This window comes from Glycine max, chromosome 17, assembly GCF_000004515.6.
Source record: "Glycine max cultivar Williams 82 chromosome 17, Glycine_max_v4.0, whole genome shotgun sequence".
In the NCBI taxonomy this organism is placed as follows: Eukaryota; Viridiplantae; Streptophyta; class Magnoliopsida; order Fabales; family Fabaceae; genus Glycine; species Glycine max.
The window spans coordinates 6,925,700-6,944,021 of record NC_038253.2 but is presented as its reverse complement, the minus strand read 5'-3'; the positions used below and the strand labels follow the sequence as shown (position 1 = coordinate 6,944,021).

Sequence of the window (18,322 nt, the reverse complement as noted above, 5' to 3'; positions counted from 1 at the left end):
TTTAAGTAAAGTTGTGAGAAAATCATATTTTTTATAACGTGCATACGCAGGGATGACATTGATGATTAAGCATATTGTAAAAAAATTAAACAATAAATTTTATTTAAAAATTAATAAAGAAAACATTTTCATTGACATATGATACCAACTGTACCGAAGAGAAACAAAAAGAGCAATGGTTATACTATAATTATATCTATAGATGATATAAATATTAAATAATCACTAGGTTTAACCGAATACAAACACAATACAATATTTTTAGGCAAATTATGATATTCAAAATATCAATTTGATGACTTCAAACTTTGAGCTTGAAAGCCGGTTGTATTTAGGTGTAATTATCTATTAACTTTTATAAAAAAAAATGTTCTTCCTCATGTGATATATATATATATATATATATATAAATTATCCCCATGTGTTATATTTTATATAATATTTTTATTTTGAAAAAAAATATATTCACATAATAATTTTATTTATCGATAATTATAATATTTGGATTAATTACTTTTTCATAATACTTTTTTATATATATTAAAAATATTATTCTCGTGAATCAAGTGTAACTTATCTCCTTGCTTTCATAAAAAAATATTCATCCTCGAGTGTAATTTTCATTTTAGTAAATATATATATATATATATATATATATATATATATATATATATAAATTATCCTCACTTGTTTTATTTTATATAATATTTTTATTTTGAAAAAAATTATATTCACATAATATTTTTATTTCTATTAATTTAATAATTTTATTCATTGATATTTATCATATTTGGATTAATTAATTTTTCATAATTATATATCTCAAAAATTTAAATGTTTGAACATTTTACCTATGTGAATATTTATAGTGATGAAGCAATGGTTTGAAGTGTTTGAAGACTTAAAAAAACATTGTTACATCCGTCATTTGTCATATATATATATTTATTTATTTTTCAGGAATGTCATTTTTCTAAAAATTGTTATCATTTTGAGGTTTCAAAAATAATTGTGAAAATTGTGTTTGAAATGTTCGTAGTATTTATAAAATTATCACCACTACTTAAATGATGATGATTTTTCGACAACCGTCTTGATCTTATATCTTAAAAAGTAATCTTTTTTAATAGTGAATAATCTTACACTAATTAATTTACATGGTATCATTAGGATACATTTGAAAAATATTAATATTATCTAAAAGAAATTATTACTCTCATTTATTTTAATTTTTTTTTTACAAAAATAATAAAAATAAATAGGTATTTCTCAAGTGTGATGATAATTGTGATGGTATATATAGAAACTAAAGACACTAGTGTGATGATAATTGTCCTAATTAGCAGGAGCAATATTGGAGGTAGAGAGGTAAGTGCAATGGAACAATTTTTTATTTGGTACTACTATAATTATAGTGTTAGATTTTTCAATGATATCCAAGGTATTTCTATAATTTTGATCATTTGAATCGGTTGTAAAAATAATCATCAATTAAAATTTATATTATTTTCTAAAAATATATTCTATTTCAGGATTAAACATATGTCATTTTCCACAAACTGCGTGTGTTATGCAAATGAGCTTAGTGCATTGCAAGAATGGCATGGGGAGGGGGAGAAAAATAAAAATGAGAAATTAGATAGGAGGCAGGCACGTGAGGAGCGTGTGGGAAGGGAAGGGAATATATCCCTTGCTTGTGGGAGGAGGGAGAGTGGGTCCAGTGCTTTTGGGGTCCACAAGTAGAGTGTTCTTTATCGAGGACCCAAATATTCTCAGCTTCTGTCACTTCATTCAGACAAGACTGTAGTGGGACGTGTGTGTATCTTGCTCCTGTCATTTCTACCTGACACACCCCTCTCTCTATCCTCTTCTACTAATCTACCAAATCCCCATGCCATCAACGGCTATGCTTATGCTTATCTCACTCATTCCCATACATACCAACCACTGACACTAACTGTGACAGTGAATATTTATCTATCTGGTCAAGCTGACCTAAGCAGTGGGGCCACCATATGAAGGGCTGGACCCATTGTTTTGTCACCGACGGGCTCACTAATATATGAGTGCAGTAGCAGTACTAGTACAACATGTCTGCTCACCTCACCCCATCTTTTTCTTCCTTCTTATTCACTGTCACTTCTCAAGCAACACTCACATTGTCGCATAACACAACACAATATAGTAATATTCCACTCCCTCAACGTACGCTCTGCCCTTCTCTTCACCTACACTTCCCCACTTCCTAATTAGCCCTCTTCTTTACCTCTTACATGCTGATACTGCTATAGGTAACAAACTTGTTTATCACAAGAGGAGAAGTGATAAATTCCCAGCTGCTGGTTTGTCAATGGGTTTTTCCTCTCTCCACGTCTGCATGGACTCATCAAATCACTGGATGCAGGTATACCACATGCATATATCAAAATGAAATCTCTACTTTTCAAACTCATCTTAACCATATTCATATGCTTAATTGTGTGCAAATTTAATTTTAGTGGGGAGTAATTATATTTGGATATCCTATCGGTGTAACACTCTTACTCTCTTAGAACACTCATCATTTCTCTCTATATATTTTTCTCTTTTTGTCATATCATTTTATTTATTATATCTACACTTCTTTCCTTTTTATCTCTATCATATTTTTCTCCTTTTGTCTTTTTTATTATTATTATTATATATAATACACTTTTCTCTCTTCTATATGTGTTCCTTGATGTCTAGCTACTAGTATCATTTTCCTAGGGTGATGAATAATGAATTCCATTAAGTTCTCACACTTAAAAACACAGCAATGAAATACAACGGTTTGACGAGAGAGTTTTAGCTTATCAAAGTTTATAATTAGAGTTATAAAGTAAGCTGCTAGCTAAGCTATATATATTTAACTTTAAAATGTAGTATTGATCAAGAAGCTAGTAGCATACAGTATATATATATATATATATATATATATATATATATATATATATATATATATTGTGTCACGTTGCACTATATATGCAGTTAGTTATCTGTTTTTTATTCTCTTAAATTAGAATGTTTTTCTTTTCTTTTTCTACACGAAAGGGAAAAAAGACAAGGGGGAGAGAGAAGGAGTTGGAGAATTAGCAGAAGAATAAAAAGAAAAGGGACCCAATCCAAAATGAGATAAGCATGTAGAAACTATGACAGTACGTCATTATGTTAACACATAATTTCATACGTTTATGAGCAATCATATATGAATATTTTTTATTTTAAACATTTTATCAATATTTTTTTATCTCTCTTTTTATTATTTCATAAATTTTATAATACTTATATTTTTCTCTTATTTCTTTCTTGGTATCTAATAGCATTTGGGTGTGTTCTTTTATCTTTTTCCTTTCGTATTCATTAATCATTGTTTCTTTATACGAAATGTCAGGGAATAATTCACGAGGAGTGTGGTGGGGTGGATTCTTCTTCACCCTCTGGCGACATGCTTCCATGCTCGAGGCCAATGACAGAGAGAAGGCTAAGACCCCCGCAAGAGCAATCCCTCAAGTGCCCTAGGTGTGAATCAACACACACCAAGTTCTGCTACTACAACAACTACAGCCTCACTCAGCCCAGGTACTTCTGCAAGACATGTAGAAGGTACTGGACCAAAGGAGGCACTCTTAGGAACATTCCTGTTGGTGGTGGTTGCAGAAAGAACAAGAAAGTTTCTACTAAGAAAATCATTAATGACCAACACCAACCAGCTATTAGTACTCAAAACCAAGTACACCACCCTGGACCCTCTTATCTTCATAATCACAAAGATCTTCAACTTCCCTACCTTGATGTGCAATTTTCTCACCTCAACAATTTGCTTGGGACTAATGCTGGTGCACTTGGAAACCCTACTTTTATGGAGAGTAAGTATAACATGGGCATGCTTGAGAACCCTAGGCCTATTGACTTCATGGAAAGCAGGTTGGATGGTATGAATATGATTAGGGGTTCCACTAGGAGTTTTGAGCTTCTTGAAAATAGTGATATGACTGTTGGGTTTGGTGATGTGAGTGGCTACAATGGATCGCCATTGAATTATCAAGCTATTTCCTCTTCAGCATTTGGAGGTATGTCCCTTGATGGAAACATTAGCAATGTTGGAACTTATATAATGGACTCTTGCCAGCGACTTATGTTGCCCTATGATGGAGGTGACAACACCCTTAATGGTTCAATTGATGTGAAGCCAAACCCTAAGCTGTTGTCCCTTGAATGGCAAGATCATCAGGGTTGCTCTGGTGCTGAAAAAGTGTCATTGGGATATCTTGATGGATCAGGGTCATCATGGACCGGCTATGGATCTTCCACAACAAACCCTTTGGTCTAGAGCTAATAATTAATCTTCTCTTATCATGAATTAATCATGCAGATACATGATCAAAGGTGGTGATAAGCTCTCTCCAGGCTTGGGTTTGGTATGTATAATGAGCTAATAATAAAGCATTAAAGCCTTTTTGGTTGGAGGGTTCGTTTACTTCTTTATATTTATCTTTGGTAGTGTTTCTTTCTGCCAAGTTGGTCTTTGTTTGGTATTGACTTAACAAAAAAGAGTGTGAATGGGGAAGCTTCAGTGTCCAACTGCCTTTAGATTCTTCTTGTCTTTGTGTGCGCAGCAGCTCTCTGAAAGCTTTAGAATTTGTTGTAACTTCGAGGATGATATGTTAGTTCTTTTCATGTTGAAGAAAATGCGCAGTAGTGCTATATTATATTTGTTTCTATGTTTGTAGGGTTCATTATGCTTCCTTAACTATTCATTTGCTAACTCCTTGTACGTGAGAAATTTGAGTAATATCTTCCATGGAACCTAAATTTTCGTGGGCGGGACTTTTTTTTTTTAATTGCATTATGAATATTTAATGAATTTGAATTATTAAGATTTTTTTACAAAATTAAGAAATTTTAATTAGAGAATGTATACTATTAAAGTGTTGTTGGTACGCGTAAAAGTAAACTCAAATTCTTTATCAAGAGAGTCTAACCAATACCGTATTGTACTCAATTTCTACCAGTAAAAAAAATTCAAATCTTTTAAATAAAATTTTTTGTTTGAATTTTGTGAATTTGAAAAATATGTGGAAGAAGAAACTTGATTAAAGATCTAACTAGATTTTCCGGTAAAAGATTACTCATTAGTAAACTAATAAATATTTTGTATCAATGTTAGTTATGGTGACAAAAAAAATTAAAAAATGTACATTAATCAAAAATATAAAATTATAACAAAAAAAATATAATCATAATTAAAAAATTACCTAAACAAAGCCAAATATCTATGACTTGAGTTCTTTCCTCTTACATATATATCATCCCTTCTCGTAACAAGATCTCGATCCATTTTCAAAACTTTAGGTACGATTGAAATTCAATTCAGTGACGAAAATAAAAAAGATATATTGAAATGATAAGCGATTAAGAAAATTATAAGGATAGTTTGAAAAGGTTCAGAAGAAAATGATAAGCGATTATACGACAGCATGAAAAACATCAAGGAATGGTTTGAAATGGCCACAAGGGAAACTTTTTATCTAGTTGTGGAGCATGTAAAATATTCTTCCAAGGAAGAGAAGAGAAAGCATATTAAGAAAATGTTATTGATAGGGTAGGGAGAATGAAGTTTTCATTATCCAAATTATATTTTAGCCTAATTTTTATATTTGTAATATAAGAGTAGATAGGTAATTTGAACACAAATTTGACTGTTACCCAATTTGTCTGTTTGAAGTTTTCACCAATTTCTTGATCGAACCAGTTGCTTCATCTTTTTAATCTGAGTTTGAGTGCAATACTAAGCATGTTAAAATTTCGCATATTCTTTAGCACAATGAAATTCCAATTTCATGTAATTAAAATTAAAAATAGCTTAAAGTAAATTAATCCTTTCTTCAAAGGCACACCTAACACCTTAATCATTTGAGTGTCTGAGATGAAAGGTTTCAAATCTTGTTTACCCATTGAACCAAAATAAAGAGAATGGAAATTCTTAGTTATATATATATATATATATATATATATGAGAGAGAGAGAGAGAGAACTATATATAGCACAATGATACAAAAAAAAAAGTAATAGTCAAATTTAAACACAGCATTCTGCTCTCAGAAGTTTATTCTACATCCCCTCCAAGGATGCTATTAAGCTTTCAGTTAGCAGGTTCGTATTTGCATATACAGTCGTAAATGTTCCCTTTAATCAACTTTTCAGCCAACCTTTGATTTTTCACCATTGCAAGCTACCAAAAAGTATATAAGAAGGGACAGGGAAAAAATTGTGTCAAAGGAGCCACTTCGACCTAAATTAATCTTATCAACAATATGGCACACAAGCAGGGGACAGAAACCAAATAGGCTTCATTAAAAATCTAAAGTAATTAAAGGGTGCAGTTTCTCATTCATATTTACATAGAATATTTAAAATTTAAATAGCACATTCGCGACTCTAGTAAAGAAAATTTACGAATGCCTTTAGCAATGAAAGAAGAAACCATTAAAATGTTACATAAATCTAAAGATATGAATGTGCAGTTTCCTGTTCACTATGATGATTAGAACCAGTTCAGCTCAGAGGCAAATGCACAAATAGAAAGATTTAAAAGAATGGGTGTATGAGAAGACAGTATATGCATAATCACAGATATGGCAGGGTGAAGATCTTTAAATGTGACTAAATTTTGAACCGAGAATTAATCCATAGCTAGTTCAAAGAACCGAAAATTGTGAGAATACCTCAAAGTCCCTCCGAAAAGTTACAGTAGTGGATCTACACTCAAGGGGATGAGGGCAATTGCCCCACAAGATTTTATTTGTCACATGAATATATCAAATAATTTTTATTTTTTCCCTCAAAAAAATTAGTGTTGTCCCCATAAGATAATTTTTTTAAAAATGAATCTAAAAAGTTATAAGAGATAAAAGAGAGAATAAATTAATATTAATTTTAGCATTGTATATTATAGTATTGACGATTTAAAATCATACAATATTTTTGAAATATGAAAATGTGTAGAGAACAATTATAATTTGTAAAAATATAGGTATTTTGAATTTATTTGTCATGATATTATGCATTATCTAAAAGCTTGAAATTTTTTTTTGCTCCCACCAAAAGAAAATTCTGGATCCGCCACTCGGTGGTTACAAAAAGAAATAGGAAAAAAAAAAAAAGATATTCCATTTAATGAATCCTAACAAGTTCAAGAATCCACCTAACAACCAAAGCAATTGAGTTTAATAGGAAAATGATTTAGATAAGACAACAAGAAATCTTGGAAAAGCATCAAATCAGTAACTGAAACACAACGATGAATATGCCAAATTAAAATTCATCTGACTGAGACAAACCCTTTAAATAGTAAACCAGATGAACTTACCTTCAAAGCATCACACTGAAATCGGGCATTGAGGTTGGTATGAAGAGCTCTACCCATCCCTTCCAAAATTATCTATCAAATAGAGAAAGCTTAATTAGAATCTGCTTCTTGATTTTATTAAATCCATAGTAATTTGATTATATAAACAGAATTGCTTTCCCACCAAATCAGCATCTTTTGCAGCAGCAGCCAGCTCAGAGCTGACCTGTCTCAAGTCTATACATGGACTACCACACCCATTCTCAACAACCATCAAGGGAACAGAAGAAGAATTTTCTCTAGGACTGTCCAAGGTATTAGTCATTGCATCCACCAGCAAGCCACCAGATTCAGCAGCTCGCCTAAGAATGTCACAGTGCTGTAAGATACAAGAATTAGTTCCACTGTTTAAACTAATGCATAATAATCATGGATACTGTGGTCGTGGTGAAATAAAGAAATTGACATAAAAAACAGGGTCAATGATATCACGATCTTCCCAATAACACTTTCAATGAGAAACCACAGCAAGTACTTTTACCAATGATGTGATAGAGAAACAGATAGTTGACACTTAACAAATGTTCTCTAACCATTCTTGTTGAAATCATTGTGAACGCTAGCCTACTTGATCATTTAAATTTTAAAGGAAGGTCTACAAGACAAGAAAAATAAAATAACAATTGCATTTTATAAATGTATGCAGCTGTTTATTTGGATTTAGAATACAAAAAATTAAAGGGAAGTTGTAAAAATACAGGTGTTTCATACAATGCACAACAGTAGGAAAGTGTGTTTTACATAACATCATTACATGCCAAATTTGTGTGCGTGGAAATTTCTTTACTAGGAATATCGCAAGCATGAGACTTTACCATGAAAACAAAAAGAGAGGTAGTAAAGACATTCATATGAATTTTACAAAGGAGTTATCTAACATCACAAAATATTACAGAGACCAACAAATTAAAGTTCATGAAAATACACAAACCTTGGCAGCCTCAGCAACAATGTCAGGGAGCTCCATTGCGGTCACATCATTCAAAGCAGGAAGGGAGTTTGCAACCAGGACCACCTGCACTCATGCATTATTATATTCGTACTACACAACTCGGGCATAGGACCCATTATAAGGATGCTGATTTGTCCCTTTATTGGATGACTGTTTACTTTTCTATCAAGAGAACAAATGTAATTCTACAACATCAGACATCTATACTCAATCAAAACGTTTATTGAATTCATGATTCGTGAATAGTTGAAATTAAAATCAAATATTTTCCTGTGGGGAAATTCATTCCAATATAGTAACTTCAAATTTTCTTCAATAAAGAAAGTAAACTCACTTCAGTTCCACGGCGGAGGAGCTCTCGTGCCAGGGGAAGCATCCCAAGAACAATGTCAGCACCTGCATTGTCCACAAAAAGTAAAGCTCTTCTATGTGGGGGTGGTTTCTTGTCCCCAGTTCCTAACATTCTTTGTTTAAAGGCATCAAAATCATCCACCTGAATGGCAAAAAATTAGCTCAGTATTCAACTATCAACCATGCACGAGATCAATACCCTCATCATGAATATGTTGAACTACACCTACACGCCAAGGTCTCTGCATTTTGTTGCGACTCATTCTGTAAATTTCAATAATAGTTCCTTTATGATAGAGATCCACACATGCACGAGATCCCCAATCAAAAATGTTTGCAGCAAGAACACCTTCAATGAGAGTAAGTAGTCTTGTTTCCTGAAAGAAATGAGGCTTTCAGATTAATAGCCAACATGATTTATGAGAAACTAGAGTGGCATAGGGGCGCTATGAACCAAAATGCAAAAAGGACTACTGGCATATTGAATTTAAAGTTTTAAACTCTGCATGCCATGAAAATGAAACTCACTGGTACATTGTCACTTCTACTCACTTTACATATATTGACTTGAAAAAGGAATAATGTATTAGTTGCATATATCATCTCATGTACTACACGAAAAGGAACAAATATTGACTCCTCCCACCATGTTAAATTCAGAGGATTATAGTAATAGTAAGGCATACCTCATCCATGCTATCAAGCTCCATCAACAAATCAGGTAGGACAGCAAGTGATGCCTCATTTTCCCTATTATAGATATAAACACAAATAACAAATTTAAGTGATCAAGAATAAGGACATTCTGAGGATAATATAGGTCTAGAGATGACATGAACTACATTAACATTGATAGAAGGGAAGTTCTCTTCTTTTTGTTTTAAGAGTTGAGTTGTGTATCTAAAGCTTGTATCTTTTATGATGAAGCAGCTATGAAGTATTTTTCACTAGGTGAGGCTAGCTGCATAAATCAAAAGACACCATTGTTTTCTATCTTCAACTAAACCCTTTGCTAGTCCATTTAGATAAAATATAAACATAAAAAAAAAATCCAGGTTTTCATGTCTACTCTAGTCATGATGATCAGGTTTTGGGTAATGAAACACAAATAACTCTGAAATTTTTTGAGAGAACTAAATAAGAAAAATCCTAACAATAAGGGGAAAAAAATAATTAAGAAAATCAAGAGATGTACACATTACAGATGTACAAGAAAGCAGGATAGTGAGACCCCTAGATCAACCAAAAAAAGGATATTTAGATTTCCAAATGTTTTTATTATAGGGTTTAGGAGACTCAGATTTCCAAATGGTTGTGCCCCTGATGTTATTCCTATTGAGTACCATGGTCAAGTTTACAATTTGACCTGAGAAGGAGATTTGGATTTTCAGGTAGGTTTGTCAAGAAGAGACCTCTCCCAATTAGGAGAATGAGTAAAAAAAACAGAAAACTAAAGTGTAAACACAACAGAAGGGTCAAGAGCCCTTATTCTCCCAGTTTTTTTATAATTATAATGAAGAAATTAAAATTGAACACTATCTCCTTAGATAACCATCTGATAACAGAGAGGAACATTGCATTCTGCACCTTTCAGTGAGACAGAATAATGGCATTGCATCATATCACACGACTAGCCAACCTCTCTTTATCTAAGTAAATTGCTTTTGTGGAAGTTGCACATGTAAATAGACATATAGTGGCTTAAAAAACCAGTTACATCTAGAGTCCTCCAAGATCTCATCCATATGGTTCAATGACGATATATGAGAAAAGCTAGTAAAATTTTTTCTAAAACACACTTTCAAACAAACTAAAATTGAATGAAATACATGTAGGTCCCACTGAATGATGCGAGTCCCACTCTAATGGAACCTATATGTATTTCACCTAATAATAAAACCAGTGTTGGAAAAGAATGTGTTGGTTTCTTCAAACATAATTACCTCTGCTTTATACTTATATACGCATCAAAAAAATGAAATTCCCTCAAGCATTCTTCCCTCATTTCCAGTAGTCTGGCCAGACCTAACTTCCCGTATGCAGCAGGCTCCTCCATTAACCTATTCAGTTATGCAAGTTGATCAGTTGGAGAAGTGTATTGCCAGCCAAAATTAATAAATTTTAAACACCTATTGAGCTCATTGAGTGTTATATTGACAAAAATGATACAAAACAAATGGTTTTTAGGAGTAAAAACTAATGCAACTGATCAACCATAAACTAATTAAATAGTCTTGAATTGTTCTTATAAATTTGCATCAGTATAAGAGGATAGATAGCATGACTTAAATAACAGTAGTAAGCCGTGAAAACAGCAACATCATGTATTACCTAGCCAGGTGGGCAGAAAATGCACGAGCAAAAGCATCACCCCTTCTCTTGGCATCATCAGTCCCACCTTCACTTGCTACAGCCTATCATATTTTAGTAGGGGTGTCAAATGACTGGATTGGGTAAATTTTGAATTGAATTATATTGGATGGGTTAAAAATAAACCAATAATACATTCATGATCCATTAAACATGTATTAAAAAATCCAATTCATCCATGACTCATTTAATAAAAAAACTATCCTACCCATCCATTAACCATTTTTTATGGATGGAAATCCAACCCATCCATTTAAAGTATATTATATTTTATTTGTTCAAAAAAAAAATTTTATTAGATAAAGTTCTATATTTATACACATTTTTGAATCCAAACATTGTAGAGTTCAGCACTCATTCCTTAAAGACTATGCTCAACCAATGAACTTTGGACTACTTGACCCAATGAATTACAAAAATATGTTGGATAGTTCACTATCCATCTAATAACATAAATTCCAAGACTAATAGTCATCTCAAGCGTGAAGTTTGTAGAATCGAACATTGTGGGTGGTCTTGTTACCAACCGTTATTGGACCACCCACAAATGTCCATTTCTATATACTTTACGCTTGAGATGTTCAATCCTTGATGTGACGGAGTATTGGAGATCATACATTGACTAGTGATGTGACCAAAATGGTATATATAAGTGGGGGTAACCCTCGCCTCATGAGGAACTTTTAGGGTTGAGTTAGGCTCAAACCCAAATTTTAAGACTTTAGTTGCTCACATGATTTTTTGGGCCTCTTTATAGTGCTAATGTAAGGTTGTCAAGTTTTTTACAGAGAGATTTGCCTTGGTTTTTATGTTTATTGGTTTGGTTTGTTTAAAGAAAAAGCCTGATCCCATGCTTTGCTTTGTACTGTTCTTTCTTTATTGTCTCTTAAATTTTATATGATATATTGATGTAAAAGATATTATTACTCATTAAATATCATCTTGTTACAGGAATACATTTTAACTTTTTATAAGCAGAACGTAGAGTTATTTCATTCATTAATTTCTTATCATGTGCTAGGATGTTCCTTCTATTGCCTTTGTAACATATGAAGAGACAAAAAATGATAAAAGTCTAGGTGTTAAAAGACAGAACAGTTACCTTGTCCACAAGATCTGGCAAGTGCTCTGACAAAATCTTGAACCAATACCTTCATCAAATACAAATTTTGCATTAGCCACAGAAGCCAAGCACTAGAGACAATGGTAGCCTTGATTGGCAATAAGTTAAAATTTATTTAAAATATTGTGCTCACTCTAATTCACTGTGATCTGAGAGATCAATAGTATTAGGCTCATACCTGTAGAGACATAATTTATGTTAAAAAATAGAGAAATACAATACTGTCAGTAGAAGGCCAGTGTGTTGAGTATGATACATACATTTTCAGGTCTGCTAGCAATGGAAACACCTCTAAAGTGGGTACTAGATGTAGGACACCAACGTTTAGAGCACTAGCATCAGATCGCAGAGTACTTCCTTTTGACAAAGGAACTTCAAAACCCCCGAGTCCAGTAGTTCCAGGAGGAGCCATCGGCACAGGGGCAGTGATCTCAGTTACCTTTTGTAGAAACTTCTCCATCCATGAAATCTGCACTAGAATTGCTTAAAACATAATATTTGCTAACAAATTGAGCTGCTTCCAAGCATAAGAAAAAGAACTAAAAAATGCCTCTAGATGGCATACTGGTTTCCAAAACATCTAAAATTCACTCAATATCATGCAATCAATATGGCAAGTATTCAAAACCAACAACAAGGTTTAGCAGTCCCCTGCTCATTGTCTGCATAGGCATACTTTTCAGTTACAATCTAGCCCCCGTTTTTTTTCATACATTCTAATTCAATGTTTGTCACCATCCATTGTTTAATTGATTCATTCATTCAAGAGCTTTGAAATGAACCATAGCACAGGAAAATTCAAAAGTATAACAAAACAGAGACCTCTTACTACATCACTAGAGTAGTATTAAACAGGATAGTAAAAAGCCTAATGAAAGAAAAGTCAAATTAATACACCCACCTCAAAAATGGCAAGAACCAGAAAATTTTTAGGAATTTAACAGAATAATAATCAAATTTAACATAAAAGGAAAAGGAGTGTTTGACAAACTCTTTACAAACTACCAAGGATGTTGACACGGTTAAAAAAAAATCACTCCTTTTCAATTCACACTATAATCACTTCCTACACATTTAAAGGTTTTATCATTATTCATTTCTACATTCAACATTTTCTGTCTTTAGAGGGTAAGCAAGTATTCGAACACCATTGAATATGATTCCTTTCAATGGATGACATGACAAATTATTCCAGAGAATCTCACTAGTGGAGTTACTTTAGTAATTTTATTATTGCTTCAAGAGATACCTGAGCCCTAACACAATATAGTGGAATATTCCTTATGGTACCAAAATTGATAGCCAAAAAAATCATTTCCATTAATTTGACTTCAAATTTACACCATAGCTTAGAAGTTAGAACACATTTAATTTGATCATTTTCCTTAAACAAGTGACCAGCAAACATCAAGGTTTTCCAATTCCTCTCACTTGCCTTCTCATTCAAATCCCTAAGTGGGGGGCCATGAATCTTGCCTCCTGTATATGGAGCACCCATTGGGAATCTTTCAACTAACTGATGCACCATTAGGTCATCTAAACCATGCTTTTCATAACTCATAAATGCACCTAATGCTCCAAGAAATCCTTCATGTCGCAAGAACATTGCTTGTGCAGCCCCATTAGACCTGCATGACAAATATGTAAATCTTGACACAATATAACAATTAAATCAAAAGCAAAGAAATAATTGTTTTTGCTATGTCAAACCAATAGGCAATTTATGTACCAGAAATGAATTGCAAAAGAAATAGCATCCATGGTATAGGCATGACCCCTTATAAAAAATCCTCCAAAAAAGATACGCTTCAACCCAAACCGCAATGCATTTAAGTAGGCTATCTACACAGAAGAGACAAAAATAACAGAATTGGTCAGGTACACAATGGAAGAACAAATAGTGGAACAGAATATGAAAACTACAGATGGAAGATAATCCTGATAATGCCAGAAAGCATGATATTGAACTAGTGTCATGGATCATCTTCATTATTAGAGATGTGTCTCCATTCATGTCTTTTCTCATTGTAGGTGGATCAAAATAACCTTTTTCTGGAAAATATTTCTAAAGAAAAAAAAATGTTTCAAAATCAGTAGACTATCATTTAAATTTTAGCCAAATAAAAAAAGGTTTACAATTTCTGAAAAAACTAATGTGAACTTTTCAACATAAAATGAGTAGCTATTTTACAACAAAAATTAAATGTTTAAGTACTTTTATGGAGAAACTCTATAAAGGATACATTCTTTCATTCAGTACGTGTATATTTAAATTGAAATTTAACAATATTCAATAAGTAAACACAGAGAACTGAATATTATTTACACATCTAATTTATCCAAAAAGCTGAATGAAACAGAAGAATCATTAGCATAAATGTATCACAAACTGCTTGCACTTTTCCAGCTTGAATTTTTGCTGGAAAAAAGACAAAATTACGATTGTCAACTCACCTGGGCAATATTGTATGAAATCATTCGTAGAAGAGAGAGCGATATATCTTCAGGTCTGTAATCTTCAAGTCCCTTTTTTTCTGAGGTAGCCTTGCCAAAACTTGAAGCAATGGTAGAAGCCGATAGGCCAATCTATGGTTATTTAACACCGGTAAATACTAAGTTGTGATTGATAGAAAACATATCAAATGACTCATATCAATTTAATCCAGAAAATAAGTAAATTTAGAGCATTTTCTTATATCAGATAAATATCATTATCATACAGCAATGATCAACTGCAAAATTTACCTTAGAATAGTCCATGCCACCATAAATGTCCCCAACAAGCATGTCAGTATTACTATTATCTCCTTTCTGACTCAGCTCAAGTAATTCATCAAAGCTGGAACTCATTTTAAGAAACCCTTTGGCAATAGTTCAAATATAGAAGTAGATAAAGAGAAAAAAATGGAGAATTATCAGAAAAATGACCTCTCACACTTTGTTAACAGCCTTCCCAAGCCCCAATAAGTACCACCACCAACATTAGTCCCACTGACCCTCTCATATTTTCCGTCCCCATCAACCTGTATTAACCCAGATTAAAATAATAGATTACCACCAGTTTGTCTTTATAAAACATAAACCAAAGGGATCGGCAAGTTAAATAAAAAGAGGAAACTAAACAAATATACCTTGATCATACTAACACCAGATCCAATATTAACTAGAAGATAAGGAAACAAGTCGTTAGTGTCAATTTGAACAAACTCTTTCTGGCCCTCCATGTGTGTAAAAGCTTCATGACGAATTGCCTACTAAGAAGAGGTACAACATCTAATTAGCAATTATCAATATAGATTAGCAAGAATATTTTGAAAGGAAAGGAAGAAATGCATGAGATAAAGACTTGCACAAATTTTTCAACTCGCAAGATGGTCTTGTAACTATCAAGATCATTATTAAACAAAATAAAAGAGAAAACAGATAATTCCATGAGTTTGATCCACCTTCAGCAAGAAATTTGCTCCTGCTACAAGACAGCTCATTTCATCTTCTTTGTCAAGACTCAGTCCGAGTCTTTCTTTGAAAAGGTCAGCAAATTTGTGTGCCCCACCACCAGTAGCCTTGTCACAAAATGAATCCATTAACGGAGTAGTTCAATGAAATTAACACTAAACAAGCAGTAATGAATTACACAATTATCTATAATAATCACAACTCTTAAAATAGTGTCATAAACAATACCAGTAACATATAGAATAAATGGAAGCATCTTTGTTGTTGTTATTATACAAAAGGGAAAAGAGACTCGGCTTATTATCATTTTCACAATAACTACTTCCAAATGTGATAGCTGGGCATAGATTATGGCACTTGTGCATGCAAGCATCAAGCTAAAATAAAATAACTTGCATTTTGGAAATTTGATATATCCCTTCAACTAAAGAAAAAAATAACTCAGCTTCTGAAAATGTAAAAATAGTCGGAGAAACTAAGTTACCTTAATTATGGCATTTGAATCAGTCCTGGCATCAGAATAACGTGATTCCCCTCCTATAAACAACAAAAAGTCCATAATCTTGAATTGATTAAGGTCTGAAAGTAGTTGAACTAACACATAAATGATATTCAAAATCAAAACATGCAGTACTCTTTTAGCAATCCAATGTGGTACTGAAAAGACAGATAAAGCATACATAAAAGAAGTAAATTGAACAAGACAGTAATACCACCAGCAGAGTGAAGCTGCTTTGAGCTAATGAAGTCTAGGCACTCGTTAATCTTGCTAGTTTCAAACTTCACAAAATGAAGCCTTCCACCAAGAATAGGATAGCTTCTCCTGTTACCATTGGGTGGAAATCCCAGTCGATTCTTCACATTTTTCACCCTTTTGTCATAGGTTGATTGGTCTTGGTGTCTTGAAAAGTACACCAACTTTATAAGAGATCCTGCCCATATATTTTCAATCGTAAGTTCCAGCCATATTTCAAATATTACCAACCTTTTCCTCTGAAATTAACAAGCAAATTAACAGTCACACGTCATTGAGGGGAGAAACTGCCATTGCTACCGTTCAATCCTCTTTTCTTTATTTATTTCACCCACCTAAAAGGATAATACTATAACAAAGAAATTTAGGGGGGATTACGAAATCCTCGACACAGGATGGGAGACAATCATCTTTGAACCGGATAGGATCGCCCTAGACGACAAAGCTCTCCTCCAAGTATTTAAGGTTCAATCTTGAAACAATTAAGTATACTACCGCCAGTTAATTCATGAGCTCTCTATAGTTCCAGTTACTTTTGGGTTGAAGGAGGAAGTCCAGGGACCAGCGTAACATTATTATTCTTTATATGTAATAATCTCAGCATCCAAAAATTTAACAAAAAAAATAGAAAATAAAATGGTCATGATGGGCATAAAACATAGTTAGCCTTTGTTGACAAATAAAAGAAAGGTTGAAGCCAAATAATTCATAAGACGAAATAAGAATCTGAAATTGTTATTATAATAATATGCATATACCTCCAATATCAAGAGCGAGGTGAGATATATCATGAGACTGATTGGGTAGCAAAATGGTTGGATACTTCTCTTCGAAGTTTCCTTGAATTTCTGCTTTGCTCAGATCCAGCTGAGGCCGTGAACTCGACCGGTGCATTGAACTGTTGCTGCCCGTGTGCGCCATCTCTCTCTCTCTGAGTCTCAAAGTTTCAAGTTTCAACCTCAAATCCAATAATGAAATGAAATTCACCAAACCCTCCTTTTGTAGAAGAAAATTCATTCATTCATATTGACAAGCAAGTCAACCATCTGCTCATTAGTCATAACCCCACCTAACTCACTCCCTCGATCGCAAGCTTACGTGCTCAATGAATCAAAAAACGCACGCGATGTAATTTTTATCCCTCACTAACCTAATTTAATTCCTGGTCAAAATTAAATAGTTATTTTTAGTTACTAATGTCAATGTCAAGTGAAGCCGCTTTGCAGTAACAGATAGTAAATTTCTCTCGTTCAATCACATTAATGCATGAAACGTTCATTTTGGATACTCTCAGTGGAATTTTGAGTTTTTGACCCAAACACCGAACAAAATCCACTTAAAATTATTTCATAGCAGTATGGGAGTTGGATTCTTTATCATGTCAGCATGCGTGGGAGATGGTTATTTTTTTATTTTTTGAGTGAGAAAAGAGAAGTAAAACAAGAATGTATTTTAGTCTTTTATGGCGTGTTTGGAAAGGAAAGAAAAACAACCAACATTGGAGATAAATTATATTTTTTTATCCACATCTTTTATATTTTTTTTTCTATTTCTATCACATATGTTTTTATCGTTTAAACAAAACAAAAAGGAAGACAACTTTGTCATTTTTAAAGAGTAACTATTTATAATTTAATCGTTTTTAAGTAAATAATAATAATAATATAAATTTAATGTTTTAATGTTTTATTATTTTAATAAATATTATATGGTTTTTAAATTTTAAAAAAAAGTGTTTTTTCTTCATTTTTTCTCTATAGAAAATGTATATATATATATATATATATATATATATATATATATATATATATATATATATATATATATATATATATATATATATGTGGTCGTTCTTCAAACCGAATGATATAACATTTCATTCATATT

The 18,322-nt window shown here is 32.6% G+C and overlaps 2 protein-coding genes across 4 annotated transcripts; one reads left to right on the top strand and one right to left on the bottom strand.

The window, feature by feature from the left end:
- The first annotated feature begins 1,871 nt into the window (after positions 1-1,871).
- Positions 1,872-4,738, top strand: LOC100783782 (dof zinc finger protein DOF5.6). 2 transcript variants are annotated; one of them, XM_003549574.5, is made up of 2 exons: positions 1,872-2,404; positions 3,413-4,738. In XM_003549574.5, exons 1-2 carry the CDS (start codon positions 2,351-2,353, stop codon positions 4,349-4,351), a joined length of 993 nt encoding a protein of 330 aa, XP_003549622.1. In that variant the 5' UTR covers positions 1,872-2,350; the 3' UTR covers positions 4,352-4,738. The 2 variants fall into 2 exon arrangements, with proteins under 2 accessions (XP_003549622.1, XP_040867052.1); XM_041011118.1 differs by lacking the exon at positions 1,872-2,404 and adding an exon at positions 3,071-3,176.
- Positions 4,739-5,948: 1,210 nt separating this feature from the next.
- LOC100783082 (pantothenate kinase 2) lies at positions 5,949-17,564 on the bottom strand. 2 transcript variants are annotated; one of them, XM_006600576.4, is made up of 22 exons: positions 17,194-17,564; positions 16,395-16,613; positions 16,166-16,218; positions 15,672-15,788; positions 15,357-15,476; positions 15,154-15,248; positions 14,971-15,064; positions 14,680-14,811; positions 13,955-14,067; positions 13,661-13,853; positions 12,486-12,694; positions 12,359-12,403; positions 12,205-12,253; positions 11,064-11,146; positions 10,676-10,792; positions 9,419-9,482; positions 8,963-9,109; positions 8,716-8,874; positions 8,361-8,444; positions 7,554-7,748; positions 7,391-7,462; positions 5,949-6,253 (listed from the first exon to the last, which is right to left on the bottom strand). In XM_006600576.4, exons 1-22 carry the CDS (start codon positions 17,450-17,452, stop codon positions 6,164-6,166), a joined length of 2,709 nt encoding a protein of 902 aa, XP_006600639.1. In that variant the 5' UTR covers positions 17,453-17,564; the 3' UTR covers positions 5,949-6,163. The 2 variants fall into 2 exon arrangements, with proteins under 2 accessions (XP_006600639.1, XP_006600640.1); XM_006600577.4 differs by having other exon boundaries at positions 16,398-16,613.
- Positions 17,565-18,322: the final 758 nt, after the last annotated feature.